The following is a 14,048-nucleotide window of genomic DNA, read 5'->3' on the forward strand; positions in this document are numbered from 1 at the left end:
AAATCGCAAGTACAAATAATTTATTTTTACAAATACACATCTGCCTACTTTCAAGTATATATACTGAGCACAGTGACGTTGATTTTGTAATGTATGTGTATAATTATATTATGTTAAATTTTTATTTTGATCAAAGTTTAAATGATTTTATTTATGTTAATTAAATAAAACACTTAATTTAACTTATCTAGTATAAAAATTATAATATACATATAATTAAATAAGAATTTTATAATAAATTTATGTAAAGTAATCATATATAAAGCATCAATACCAATGTTAAGTATTGGTATTGTAGAATATTTATCTAATATATATATAATAGATTATAAATAATAATTTGTAAATCTACGGATTGCGGAAGTACCAAATAATGGGCGCTAATGATTAAGTACCTACTTATCGTAGTACCTATGGAACGATATGGTACGATTTTATAATGATACAATATAATACGAGATATCAGTTACGATATACGAGTAGTCCGTATATAATAATAATAGTAGAGCAAAGTAAATGCATTGTATAGAGATTTATATTTTCTTCGATGCCGTTATCGTGGACGTGCATGGAAATTTAAAAGCATTTATATGGGAATTTTGATTTCCTATTATATCGTCATCATTTAGCAAAGCAGCCAGGCGCTATCATTAATATTTTGCTCAGAGGCGCTGCGATATAATCATAGCCAGCGATGCTAGATATATTAAGCTCGACTCTGCGTGCATTAAAATCGTATAATACATATTGTACCGTGCTACGGTAAATTATAAGAAGGTTCAAGTATTTAATAGTAATAGGTAGGTTACTTCTACGCTTATATGTATCTCAATATTATACGTACTTTAGCGTCACCTAAACATTTGAATTTTAAAATTTATGTTCAGATTATTTAAATGTGACGTCCCTCACTTACTACTTCCAAGAACATGTAAAGACATCGTTTGGTGAGCTACGTTAAAGATCTTCATATATGTATAACGAAGCGGCCAAAGAATGGAGATGGGATAGCCATCTTCATACGATGTAAACATAAGAGTAATAGCGTCACAATAAGTATAACAGATAAGAAGAACAAAATTTATGGAATTGTACAAGTTAATGTTGTGGAAAATTAAAAATGTGTGTCGCCATATCTTTTTTGCTCATTGAGGATGAAATCGTATACTATCGGTCCATGCTGTAGTAAATTATTAAATACACCTATTACTTGCTGTAGTCCGTAGGTATAAGTACAAATAATTATTACCTAATTACTATTGTCTAAATTACATAAATAAATATTCTATACATTTTAGTCCATTAAGTAGGCATTTAATAGTTAGGTTTAATAGTTAGGTATTTAGCATTTACTGCCGTGTTTAAATCAAATTAAGTTAAATAGAGTACTACAAATTCGACTCTTAGAAAACAGGACGACAGTAACCGAGAGCATCAGGCCTGTATCCATCGGGACATTGGTAGGGAACGTTAAAAATTTTTCTGTCAATTGCAATGGGTTCAGTCTGTTTAGGCTCCTCTTCTACGTCCTCTGATTGTCTTTTCTTTCGTTGTGTATTAAAGATATCGAATTTGGTTACAATTGAAGTCCAAAGTTTGGATGACCTGGAAATAAAAATAGAAAGCAGTTAATAACGACTTAAATCTTGACAAACTTTATATCAGACAAGCACTATAAAATTACACGACACCAATAAAATACACTTATTAGAGGTAGGTAAAACAGGGTATCGGGCAAAACAGGGCAGAGGGTCTCATACAGCACGGCTGATGGTAAACGGTCACTATAGCCTATGGAGACCTGCAATACTAAAGGTGTCATGTGCGCGTTGCCGACCTTGAAACCTTTTTTAAGAATCCCATACTGCAGTCTTGAGGGAAAACCTCGGCTGGACATTCATTTTACAGCTTGGGCGTTTGCGGGAGAAAATTTCATTGAAACCGTACTGTAACCGCAATGGTCACGCCATTTAGGCTCAAGCGTGTGAGAATGAATTCCCTATCGATAACGATGGCGGTACGAGGATAAAAGGTGGCATTTCTCCAGAACACAATCTGTTATACAAGCGGTAGAACACACAAAAGGAAGCAAAGTTTCGACAGACTTAAGGACTCGATACTGTCTATGAGATCATTGAAAATTCTGATAATCCGACTTTAAAGCGAATAAAGATGACGAAGTTGGTATTCAAGTGCATCGGCCCACAGATGAGAACAGTGCTGCCGTTATGGTGAACTTAACACTCGATATACTTACACGGGGCCGTTGCTAAGCAATCTAACGTGGCAGTTATTCATTTTTTTTTATAAGTCGAGCACTGTGGCATAATCTTATTAATGTAGTAAAATTGTAACAGACAGAGTATATTGTTAGCATTGTGTCTGGTAGTCGGCATTACTAACAATCCTTTTTCTCCCCAGTTTTGTTATAGAAGATCTAACACAAAACTTGGTGTACCTATGTTTTATCTTGATACGTTATCTAGAACTGAATACCGGGAAAAGTTCAATAATAACTAAAACAACAGTTTTGAAATGTCCAAAGGAATTATTACGTTTTTCCATTATGATGATCCATTTGGATTAATAAGGCCTATTTTGAAATTTTGCGTGTTCGGTTGGACCTCCTAGCAATAAAAAAATTTTATCTTTAGAAAAGTATGGGCCAACGACATCTAAAATCCTTTCAAATTTTATTGGGATAGCTTGTCGAGACGGCGCTGGGCAAGTGGGTGAATGTTCGATAAAGTCGCAAAAGAGTTCCTTAGTGTGATTTTTTTTCCAAAATTATTTGGTTCGCGATTGGGAGATGAGTATTTAGCTTAAGCGTCTTAGTTGACTTAAGCTGCGATTTGATACAGCATAAATTCTTATAGCTATTTAATTCTTGCACGCGTAATTTATTTTGATAGTGCTTCGGGTGCTTATTTTCACAGCAGCAAGAAGGTGATATGTATTATCCTTAGTGCGATTTGATATAGAATCCTACAAACGAATTTCACTAATATTAAATTACGGATTAAGTAGGTACATTTTAGTTATTCAGTAAACTAAATAAAAAGAAAATATAGATAATTACCGTAGTTCATTTGTCAATGAGTTCATTCCAATGCATTTTCCTTTAATGTATTCTTCTCCAAACAAACACATAGATTGAATATTATTAGAGCCCGTAGGATTCATAGCTTGATTTTGGTACATATCTAGACATAAACCATTCCACCACAGTTGGTTAAGTGTACATTTTTGTGGGAATCTGTTCTGAATGCTTGCTCCGTGACTCTTTATACCACTGAAATAAATAATTATTATTGTACAAACTATATGTTTAATGAAATACATGATAATGATATGTTTTTTTCTATAAACGGATTGTTAATTTGTTACTGATAGAGATAGGTTATGACTGTGTCTTATCGACATTGGTATGCTACTCGTGTTTTATCTATACTTACCACAATATACTTGTAAATTAAGAACTGAAATAAGTTAATGAAGTTGACGTATATAAATTTAATATATTATTATTTATTATAATTTTTATAGTAGTTTATTCGTATATTAACTTAAGGGTCGCTCGACTAGTTTTTAACTTGACAAAAGCTTTTACTTATGTATTTTTCATATTTCTTTTATTAATTATCACTTATATTCTTAATATAAAAATATACCACAAGATACACAAAAACACATAGCTATGTAGTATATATACTACACATATATGATCGATCATTACTATTTCCAATTAGGCACATAAGAGTCGTATCATAAGTATACATAGAATGTATCTAGGTACAATAACCGGATTTTTCTGAATTATGTTTATTTGTTCAGAATGTTCGAATAGTTTTGGAACTATTTTCGACAAATATAATGTAAGAACAATAACGGATTATTGTTACTAATAAAATAAATACAAATATTATTGAATAGCTTATTTTTAATTTAATTATAAATGTTTATGACATTATTTATTAGGTACCAATTTTATTACTATCGGAAGACGCAGAGTCTCTATGTAAAATTGAAAGTTCACTTCTGACAAATAATTTTAATGCAAGTTTTTTATTTGAAGATCATTTTAATATATGTGCGAGTTAAGGTGTACCATACATGTATACTATATATTGTATATTTCCTAATTTACAATCATAATATTCAAAATATGGAGTTTCATCTCATTTGTATAGGTGTAATGAGATTCTATGAATGTATATTCTTAATATCATTTTTCTACTTCTGAAATTTACGTGTACGAAGTAGCGGTGACAAAAAATCTAATAAATAATAACTACGCAGCATAAATAAAATAAAATTAGCCCTGTAGTCCTGGCATAGAATAGACCTTCGTTTCCCGTGGATGTCGTAAGAGGCGGTTAAAGGAGCTTATGGCTGAGGTATGGGTAGCAGCGTCCCACTTAAAACATCACCAAAAGCTAAAAATGGGGTTGCCAACCCGACCGCCAATCGTGGCAATTATTGGCCTAGAGAGGCCTTAACATAACCATCCCCATAAGAGTATGGGGAAGGTTATGTTTAGCAGTGGACAGTTAACGGCTGATAAAATACAAATATAAAAATATATTGAAAATGTGTGAAAGTCCTCGTTATAGGTATTTCATTAGACTAGTTGATCTATTTTTTAATTTTGGATTCTCTAGTAAATAAATACGTTTTTTCTATTATATCATTAAAAGCTTCATCAGTACACATTATATTTTAAGATAAGAATACTTTTTTTCGACTTTTTGTATTGCAATATGGGTAGATATACTGTAGTATATATTAGAAAAAAACAAATTGGTAATGTTAGTAGTTGTCGAGATGAGACATAGCGCTGCGATTAACGGACAATCGCACCGTAAGGGTTAAGGAATCCTTACGGTGCGATACCTTTTGATACGGATCCTAAAATTACAATGAATGAATTATATTAAAAATTAAACTTACAATTGTAGTCCGTTTTGTAACCATAACCAAATATCACGGCATTGCCCATTCACAAGTACTTGTCCCGGTGGACAATTTGGGGGAACAGTAATCACATTATTAGGACTAATCACATTATAACTGGCATCACTACATTTACCATTCATACACATTTGTCTTGGTGGATAGTTTCTCTGTACCTCAGTATTGTCCCAAATAATATGACAGCGTCCATTTATATATTCGTGACCTGAAGGGCAACCTTTCCATATATCGCGACATTGTCCGTTTATATATTCTTGTTCCGGCGGACAGTTTGGTGGTACTGTAATCACATTGTTAGGACTAATGTTGTTCCATATGTCTCGGCACTGTCCATTTACATATTCTTGACCTGGCGGACAATTTGGTGGCACCGTAATCACATTATTGGGATTATTGTTGGTTTTCCATATGTCTCGGCACTGTCCGTTTACGTATTCTTGACCCGGAGGACAGTTTGGTGGTACCGTAATTACATTATGGGGATTATTGTTGGTTTTCCATATGTCTCGGCACTGTCCGTTTACATATTCTTGACCCGGTGGACAATTTGGTGGCACCGTAATCACATTGTTGGGACCGTTGTTGGTTTTCCATATGTCTCGGCACTCTCCGTTTACGTATTCTTGACCCGGAGGACAGTTTGGTGGTACCGTAATTACATTATGGGGATTATTGTTGGTTTTCCATATGTCTCGGCACTGTCCGTTTACATATTCTTGACCTGGCAGACAATTGGGTGGCACCGTAATCACATTATTGGGATTATTGTTGGTTTTCCATATGTCTCGGCACTGTCCGTTTACGTATTCTTGACCCGGAGGACAATTTGGTGGTACCGTAATTACATTATGGGGATTATTGTTGGTTTTCCATATGTCTCGGCACTGTCCGTTTACGTATTCTTGACCCGGAGGACAGTTTGGTGGCACCGAAATCACATTATTGGGACCGTTGTTGGTTTTCCATATGTCTCGGCACTTTCCGTTTACGTATTCTTGACCCGGAGGACAGTTTGGTGGTACCGTAATTACATTATGGGGATTATTGTTGGTTTTCCATATGTCTCGGCACTGTCCGTTTACATATTCTTGACCTGGCGGACAATTGGGTGGCACCGTAATTACATTATTGGGATTATTGTTGGTTTTCCATATGTCTCGGCACTGTCCGTTTACGTATTCTTGACCCGGAGGACAGTTTGGTGGTACCGTAATTACGTTATGGGGATTATTGTTGGTTTTCCATATGTCTCGGCACTGTCCATTTACATATTCTTGACCTGGTGGACAGTTTGGTGGCACCGTAATTACATTATTGGGACCGTTGTTGTTTTTCCATATATTTCGGCACTGTCCATTTACGTATTCTTGACCCGGAGGACAGTTTGGTGGTACCGTAATTACATTATTGGGACGATTGTTGTTTTTCCATATATCTTGACACTGTCCTTTGATATATTCTTGAGCCGGTGTACAGATTGATGGTACTGTAATTATGTTATTGAGACCATTGTTGTTTGGTGAAACGGTAATTATATTTTTGGGGGTATTGACATGTTCTTTTTTATTGTTGTAAGTTAGATCAGAAGTTTTACTGTTGGCACTTGCGTAATTATTTTTCCATACATCTCGACATTGTCCGTTTACAAATTCCTGGCCAGGTGGGCAATTTGGCGGAACGGTAATAATGTTTTTCGGGGTATTAGTATTTTCTTCTTTGTTATTGTAAAACGGGTCAGACGAAATACTAAGAGCACTTTTAGTAAAATCATTATTTTTCCACGTTAATACGTCTCTGTATTTCCATATATCATGACATTGTCCGTTTACATATTCTTGGCCTTGTGGACAGTTTGATGGTACTGTAATCATATTCTTGGAATTATCGGTGTTTTTCCATATATCGTTTTGAATGACATCACGCGAATTACTGGTGTGTTTTGATACATCATTGTTCTTCCACGTATCGTTCAATATATCGAGACATTCTCCATTAACCCGCACTTGTCCGTCTGGGCAATTTAGTAGAACGGTTTTAATAATGCGTTGATCGATATTTCCATATGATTGGACACAAGAAATTGAGAGTAGCGCCGTAAATGTTCCTAAAATTAAAACCATTATCAGATGGCTGAATATATTACACTAATTATTTGCTTTGTACGTATGAAGTTGATTGGTTCACTACAAGTAAGAAAACAATCGATGCTTTAGAATTGAGTTTATCAATATAAAGGGAAATTGATAAACCTACTTATGACGTATTTGATTAAGACAAAAGTGATAATTTAATATTATTTTACAACATCTATACATAATTGTATAAATACTTGTCCTGAGTAACTGAATCGTCAATATAGAGACTAAGTTGCAGGGGTTAGCAACTAGAAATTATATTAGTATCTATTTATAAATCTTTTCTCAACTTCCAAAAATTAGATTCTCAATTCGCTTGTATTGTATTGTGTTCTTTATATGCTACACAATACATTCACTAATTTTAATTTAGTTATATATTGTGAAAAGAATGATCAAAAACAGTATATTCCCGGATTACTCCCATATTAATATTGTCACGATAAAAGACACTGTTTTGAGTGCCGTTAGGCGGCGATAATTTTTTTAATGAAATTCCTAGGGGCACAGGTGTTAAGGGGTTTCATAATAAAATTTGATTAAATAAATATATTTAAAATTTATGCTTTATGTAATATCCAGAAGATAAAAATTAGTCTAAACTCGATGACGTTACGGCATTATGTTACAAAATATCTATACCACCTTTCGGTTTCATCATTAGAACAGTTTCATGGTAACATAATTTTCATTTGTTAACATACATTTTATTGTATTTATGAAAATCAGATCATAAGGTAGCATCGACAAATGGATTGTAAATGAACTGAATAAACATATGAAAAACCTAGAAACGCAGTAAATTAAATTACAAATGAAAACATTTTAAAATACTGATACGCATTAAAATCTACTAGCAAACCTAAAATAGCCACTTTAGTGATAATAATCAATATTATCGGACAGCTTATTTTAATGTTAGGTACACATTAGGTCTAGTAAACTGTTTGATATTTTTTTTATTGATTAATCTATGTATTTTAAAATGACGTAAGCATCACCTTAACACACTTTTACTTACTATGTACTAATTACCTATTTTACCATAGAATATTTTTTTTTTATGAGGGTGGCGTTTTTTAATTCGCCGTGAAGGTTACTTGTAAATCAAACATTGGAATAAACGCAAAAATACTAAACAAAACCAATTTACTAACTACACTGTATAAATTTATGACCCCATGTTAATTTGAAATTTGTTTGCATCGAATTGAATCACATTATAATATGTACTTCTTTGCCTCCTTATTAAGTACCTAATAATAAACAGTTAATATGTTCTTCATCAGTGATAACGATGCAGGTTTTAAATTCTTTAACGAAAAATAAACGCTATCAATGTTGTTATTAGTTTCGTACATTCTATTTTTATATATACATGAAATATGTAGAGTACAAATATTTTAATACTGGATTAAGATTTCTGGTGGTCACACTAGGCAAAACTGCGGCAGCAAAAAATTGTCGTAAACTGTTTCTGCATCATTGGGAATTCAGGGCAAATGATTAATTACTGGTTGATGTATTACATGATTACATTTATTGTATACAAATACATAACTAAAAGACAGTAATCAAGATTGTGTCCCCCTAAATGACCGAGTTCAATTGTGACAAAATCAATAATTTTGATGTAAAAACTAAAACGATTTTAATAAAATTTTCATGAAACTAACCTGTAAGTATACAGATTCAGATAAAAAAAAAAAATTTACAAATTGGTTTATAACTGATGGAGTTATTAGGTAACAAACAAAAAAAATACGACCGAATTGAGAACTACTTCTTTTTTAAGTTAATTGAAATCATCAATGGTGTGTGAAATAGAAGGTACCTACGTGTGACGAGCATTTCAATAAACTGATAGACGAGTCACGTTCTCTGCAACACACGCAAGAAGTCAGTGACTTCATTGACTCACAAACAACTATTAGTAGCATTTTACAATAACTACAGAGTTAAATATTACTTTATTCTTGTGTCAACAAATTTAGGTACTTATGTACAGTATATATCAAAAGTAAAAAAAAATAGCAAGGACGAAGTTAGAACCCGCATTATTATTTATTGGGAATATAATACTATTACTCTATTGAATAAAATATTTTAAATCTCTAGAATAGAAAATAACGTAATTTATTCGAATGCTCACAGATATGAGAGGAAAAGGGTTTCATGCGGGCATAGATACGACAGATGGCTAATAATACTAGATACTTAGTAAACAGTAGCAATCCGCCTCGGCTTCCTATATAAATACTTCGAAAATGAATTGATTATTGTAAATTAGTACTTAGACCTATAGAAAATTTTTATTCATTTACTGTCACATACTGTCGTAACTTCTAAACGAATGTTCCTTTTCGAATAATTTAAAAAGGAATTAGCACGTATATAATCGACCTTAATTATGAAACTATTTAGTTAGATAATTATTAATATCACGACACAAATATATCTTTTCATATATATCTTTCAATTTTATCCGTAGTTTGAATGACTATTTCGAACAAAAAACGGTTATTGCAACAAAATTATAATAGATATTATTATATGACCTTGCGGACTTTTTTGTAGCTAATGATGAGTACCATAAACATGTAGTATATTATTTTATGTACCTATCATCAATAGTTTTCGTAGCGCATGCTAAATAATAACTTTAATTGGTAAATTTTTTATTATTCATTAATATTGTATTACCTATGTTCGCTATGTTTGTATTTTCATGAGTGTTAAATTATTATATTTAGGTACGATAGTACTATCTATTCGACCGAAAGTCCATAATAAGAATAAGTAGTATATGACCATACAAAAAATGATACTTTTTTATTCTAATCCATGCTTTTAGAGCTGTGCTAGGTAATCAGCTGCCATCTGTTTTTACCATTCATTAAAAGTATAGGTGGCAGTAGACAATTTTTGGCATTGACTGTACTACATGTATAGAACAATGTAAACAAAATGCGTGACGAATATCAAATAATACTTCACTAGGTGTATAATCATAGACGTACTAAGGGTGGGGCATGGGACACTTGTGCTATGTGTTAAGATGTTAAAAAAAAACTTAAAAACAACAACAAAAATTAAGTGTATAGCTTACATAATTATCTAATTACACTCTCCTACTGATTTTATTCTATCTAGAGGTATTTATTTACGATTGTTAGTAATGCAGACTACCGGTTTCATTGCTAGCAATATATCCAGTCAGGTCGACTTTCCCGTGGCCCCCTGGAAAGCATCGTGCTGAATTTCAGGTGTATCACGATGGGCAAAGTAACCAGCGTTTTTATTCTCACCTGTTATTCCTCACTGGTACCCCGCCAGCGTATATCGTTAGTTCAGGCGGGATTACCATTTCATTATCATCCATTAAAAAAGAGCATAATACGTACTTATTCTATATAAGCATATACGTATGTTCATCTAATAAATTAGCTATAATAAAATGCATTTTTTGACACAACAATACTTACTCGAATTATAAAATATTTATGTCGCAGAGTTATGTCACTATAAAAGCAAATAAATAAGCTTTTTTACTTAGTATTTTTATTTTCAATTATTGGCAAATCGAAGGTGTAATATTTATAAGATCAATCTTAATTGGAACTTCATCGTTCATATTGTTAATATCAATCTACCGGGGGAAAGGGATTGTTAATAATGTCGTCTAATAGCCTTATTGCTAGCAATATAGGGTATATTGCTCAGGTCGACCTCCACGCGGTTCCCCCTGGAAATTATCATGGTCAATTCTTGTTGAATTCATCATGGTGGGCTAACTAACCTGCATTCATTCTCACCTATCATATTCCACTGGTGCTTCGTCGATGTATACCGATAGCGCGGGCGGAGTTACCATTCCATTTTCACCCATTAAAAAAAATATCAATCTACAACTATATCAAGTTCTGTAGTCGTTTGATTGATCTCAATGGCCAGATAGTTGGCTCACAGATGTCTGATCATAGATTAATTTTAAGTTCATGTTCAAGTTACAACATTTAACTACGTAAATATATAAAATAAAAGCTTAATTTTGTAATTTGGTAGAATTTATCATTAAATTGTTATATGTTGGTGTTGATATTATGGCTTAACTCTTTGTTTATTACGTTGGGTGTCGTTTTTTTTTTTCATTTGGAAATTAGCTGGGTAAATTAGTTAATTTCCATAATGTAATTTGTTTCAGAAAGTTGTAGTTATTAATATATTTTTTATGCAACTTAGAATGGCTAACAAGCTCATTTGATGGCAAGTAGATAGTAACCGTCGCCTATAGACATGAGCAGTACCATGGATATAACAGAGTATGCTGTTTCGCTCATGATATTTACCCCTCATGCGGGGGAAAAGGATAGTGAGTAATGTGGACTGCCAGTCCATAATAACAATATACTCTGAGGTGGACCTGACTACCTCCACATAGTCCCCCTGGAAAACACAGTGCAGAATCAGTGGTGTATTCATCCCGATGGGTTAATTGACCTCTTTTTTTATCTCACTTATCATCTCTTACTGGTACCCTGCTAGCGTATCCCGTTAGCGCAGGCCATACCATTTTCACCCACCACAAAAAAAAAATGGTTTCGCTACGAAACCTACCTACGTTGGGACCAGAGTTATTAGGTATCTTATCTTGTACTACCTATATAAATGGACAATTAGAATAAATATTCTAATTGTAAAATATTCTAATTAAATATCTAAATGTCATTTTTGACTGATACAATACATCGGTTAAAGAATGATAATGTCTCAACATGGAAGAACCAATTTACCAATTGTCAGTCTTCACAAAGTTCGTCATGATCATTTCGATACCAGAGTAATAAGATAATATCTGCGCAAAATGTAAGACAACTTTGAATTTTTTTGCCGTTGCGATAGAATTGAAATCAAAATATCTACGTATATTGTGTTCCTACCATATTGGGTGAGCTCAATAAATATGACCATAGTTATTGTGACTATAACGACAATACGTATGCCGTTCAGACCCTTAATAATCAATTTTTCCGGTTACTAAGAGTTCATATACAATTACGTACTAAAGTAGAAATAAATTGTTGTCATGAATTTCGAAGACACGTAGGGTGAAAGTGCCATTTGACGACCAGTCAGTGCACTTGTGATCTTTAATATAGTATAACATTTTCCATGGAAAGAATTGTTATTATGTGAAAATATCATTGTAATATAAAAGAATAAACTCCAAATTGGGTATTTATCATTAGTTTTATACCTTTGTAGTATAGTATTTTTTGAAAATATTTTTATTCTAAAAAAAATAACTATTTCTAAGTTTTCAGTTTTTCAGCACATAAAAATATTATTGTTATCCATAATTCGTAAAAATGTGGTCCACATTTTTACGAATTATGAATCATAGAAAAAAAAAGAATGTTTTTAAGACAATTTCATTTGTTACAAAATTAAATATATTATTGCGAGTCTAGTATAGTAGAGTACAGTAAACGGTCAGATGCGAGTTGAACTCACTTTGTACATAAATATACAAGGTTTTTTTATACCATAAAAGTGGCAAACAAGCATACAGACCTTCTGAAGGTAAATGATCATTGTAGCCTGCAACACTAGGGGTGTCACGTGCGCGTTGCCCACCCTGAAGAAACATTAATATACCCTTTTTGAAGGACTCTATACTGTAGTCTCTAGAGAAAACCTCGGCAAAGAGCTTATTCTACAGCCTGAGCGTTCGTGGGGAATATTTCTCTGAAACTGCACTGTACACGACCATTTAGTTTCAAGTGTGTGAGGATAAATTCTCAGTAGATTAATTGGCGAGCGGTGAGATGATAAATGGTGGCTGTAGGCATCATTTCAAACAATTTTAAGTATAAGATAAAATGATCTTTACAACATTTATCGTACGAAGTAGACATTTAATAGTTATTGTTATTCGTAATTTCTTATTTTGGACCATAATTGTGGTTCGAAAATGGACTGCAGTAATTTAATTTTTATGTAAACCTTTATAAACTGTAATTATTTCAGATTTTTTCAGCTTCACCAATTTCGGAGATAAGGGTGGAGGATGGCTTTTTTCCTATATTTTCAATCATAACTATAAAAGAACGCAGTATAAAAATAATTAAAAATCATTTTTAAAATGTATTAATGAAGTCCTTTTAAATAATGCTCCGCGTGCACTATTACGTCCATTATGAAATTTTGAGTACTTCTTTTGGATCTCCTAGCAAAGGAATTATAAATATTTTTCAATTATTTCTATTGCAATATACGAGGGCCAATAATATATAAACTATTTCAAATTATATATTGATAGCATGTAAAGCCTTGTTGCAGACGAACTTCCAAAGTCGCACCATAAGGGTTTCTTGGTACCTTAAACCTACTCTAAAAAAATTACATTCATAATTTTTTTATAAATATGATAAAAATACCTTTTACAATACTGAAGACTAACAAATAGTGTTATTTGTATTATTGAGCTATTATATTCTTATTTAATATTATACATTTTATATTAGTGATTTTGTAGAGATGAATATGTATTACATGTAAACATGTATACTGATACAGGCAAGTAATTGCTAGTCATATTTTGAAGTTATTCATCGTTACAAAAACTAGTAAAACTATTTATTTTGATTTTCGTGCCCGCTTTTGTATTAACTAGCTAGCTTTTTTAGAGCTAGACTAGTTAGACTTAAAAATATGTTTTAATTAGTTATTTTGCAGTAAGAGTGAATCTAAAAGTGTTCTAAATTACAAATTAGCATTAGAACTTACTGAGTTATAGTAGTACCTATAGATTAGATGGACACGTCACATAATTTTACTACGGTGTAACTTAGGCGCGGACTAAGTTACGCCGAAATAAAATGATAAGTGTAAGCTTTTATAGACCGTTTCTATAGACTTTTTAATTGGATAAGAATA

General features: G+C 32.4%; 2 protein-coding genes across 3 annotated transcripts in view; one reads left to right on the plus strand and one right to left on the minus strand.

The window, feature by feature from the left end:
- Positions 1–14,048, plus strand: part of LOC113517587 (G-protein coupled receptor 143-like) — a 32,238-nt gene that overhangs the window by 4,366 nt on the left and 13,824 nt on the right. The window lies entirely within an intron of this gene.
- LOC113517588 (GATA zinc finger domain-containing protein 14-like) lies at positions 4–7,175 on the minus strand. Its single transcript, XM_052901572.1, has 3 exons — positions 4,951–7,175; positions 3,080–3,292; positions 4–1,605 (listed from the first exon to the last, which is right to left on the minus strand). The coding sequence occupies exons 1-3, from the start codon at positions 7,092–7,094 to the stop codon at positions 1,404–1,406; spliced, it is 2,559 nt and encodes an 852-aa protein (XP_052757532.1). The 5' UTR covers positions 7,095–7,175; the 3' UTR covers positions 4–1,403.

This window comes from Galleria mellonella, unplaced genomic scaffold, assembly GCF_026898425.1.
Source record: "Galleria mellonella isolate WM207_F2 unplaced genomic scaffold, CSIRO_AGI_GalMel_v1 utg78, whole genome shotgun sequence".
Taxonomy (NCBI): domain Eukaryota; kingdom Metazoa; phylum Arthropoda; class Insecta; order Lepidoptera; family Pyralidae; genus Galleria; species Galleria mellonella.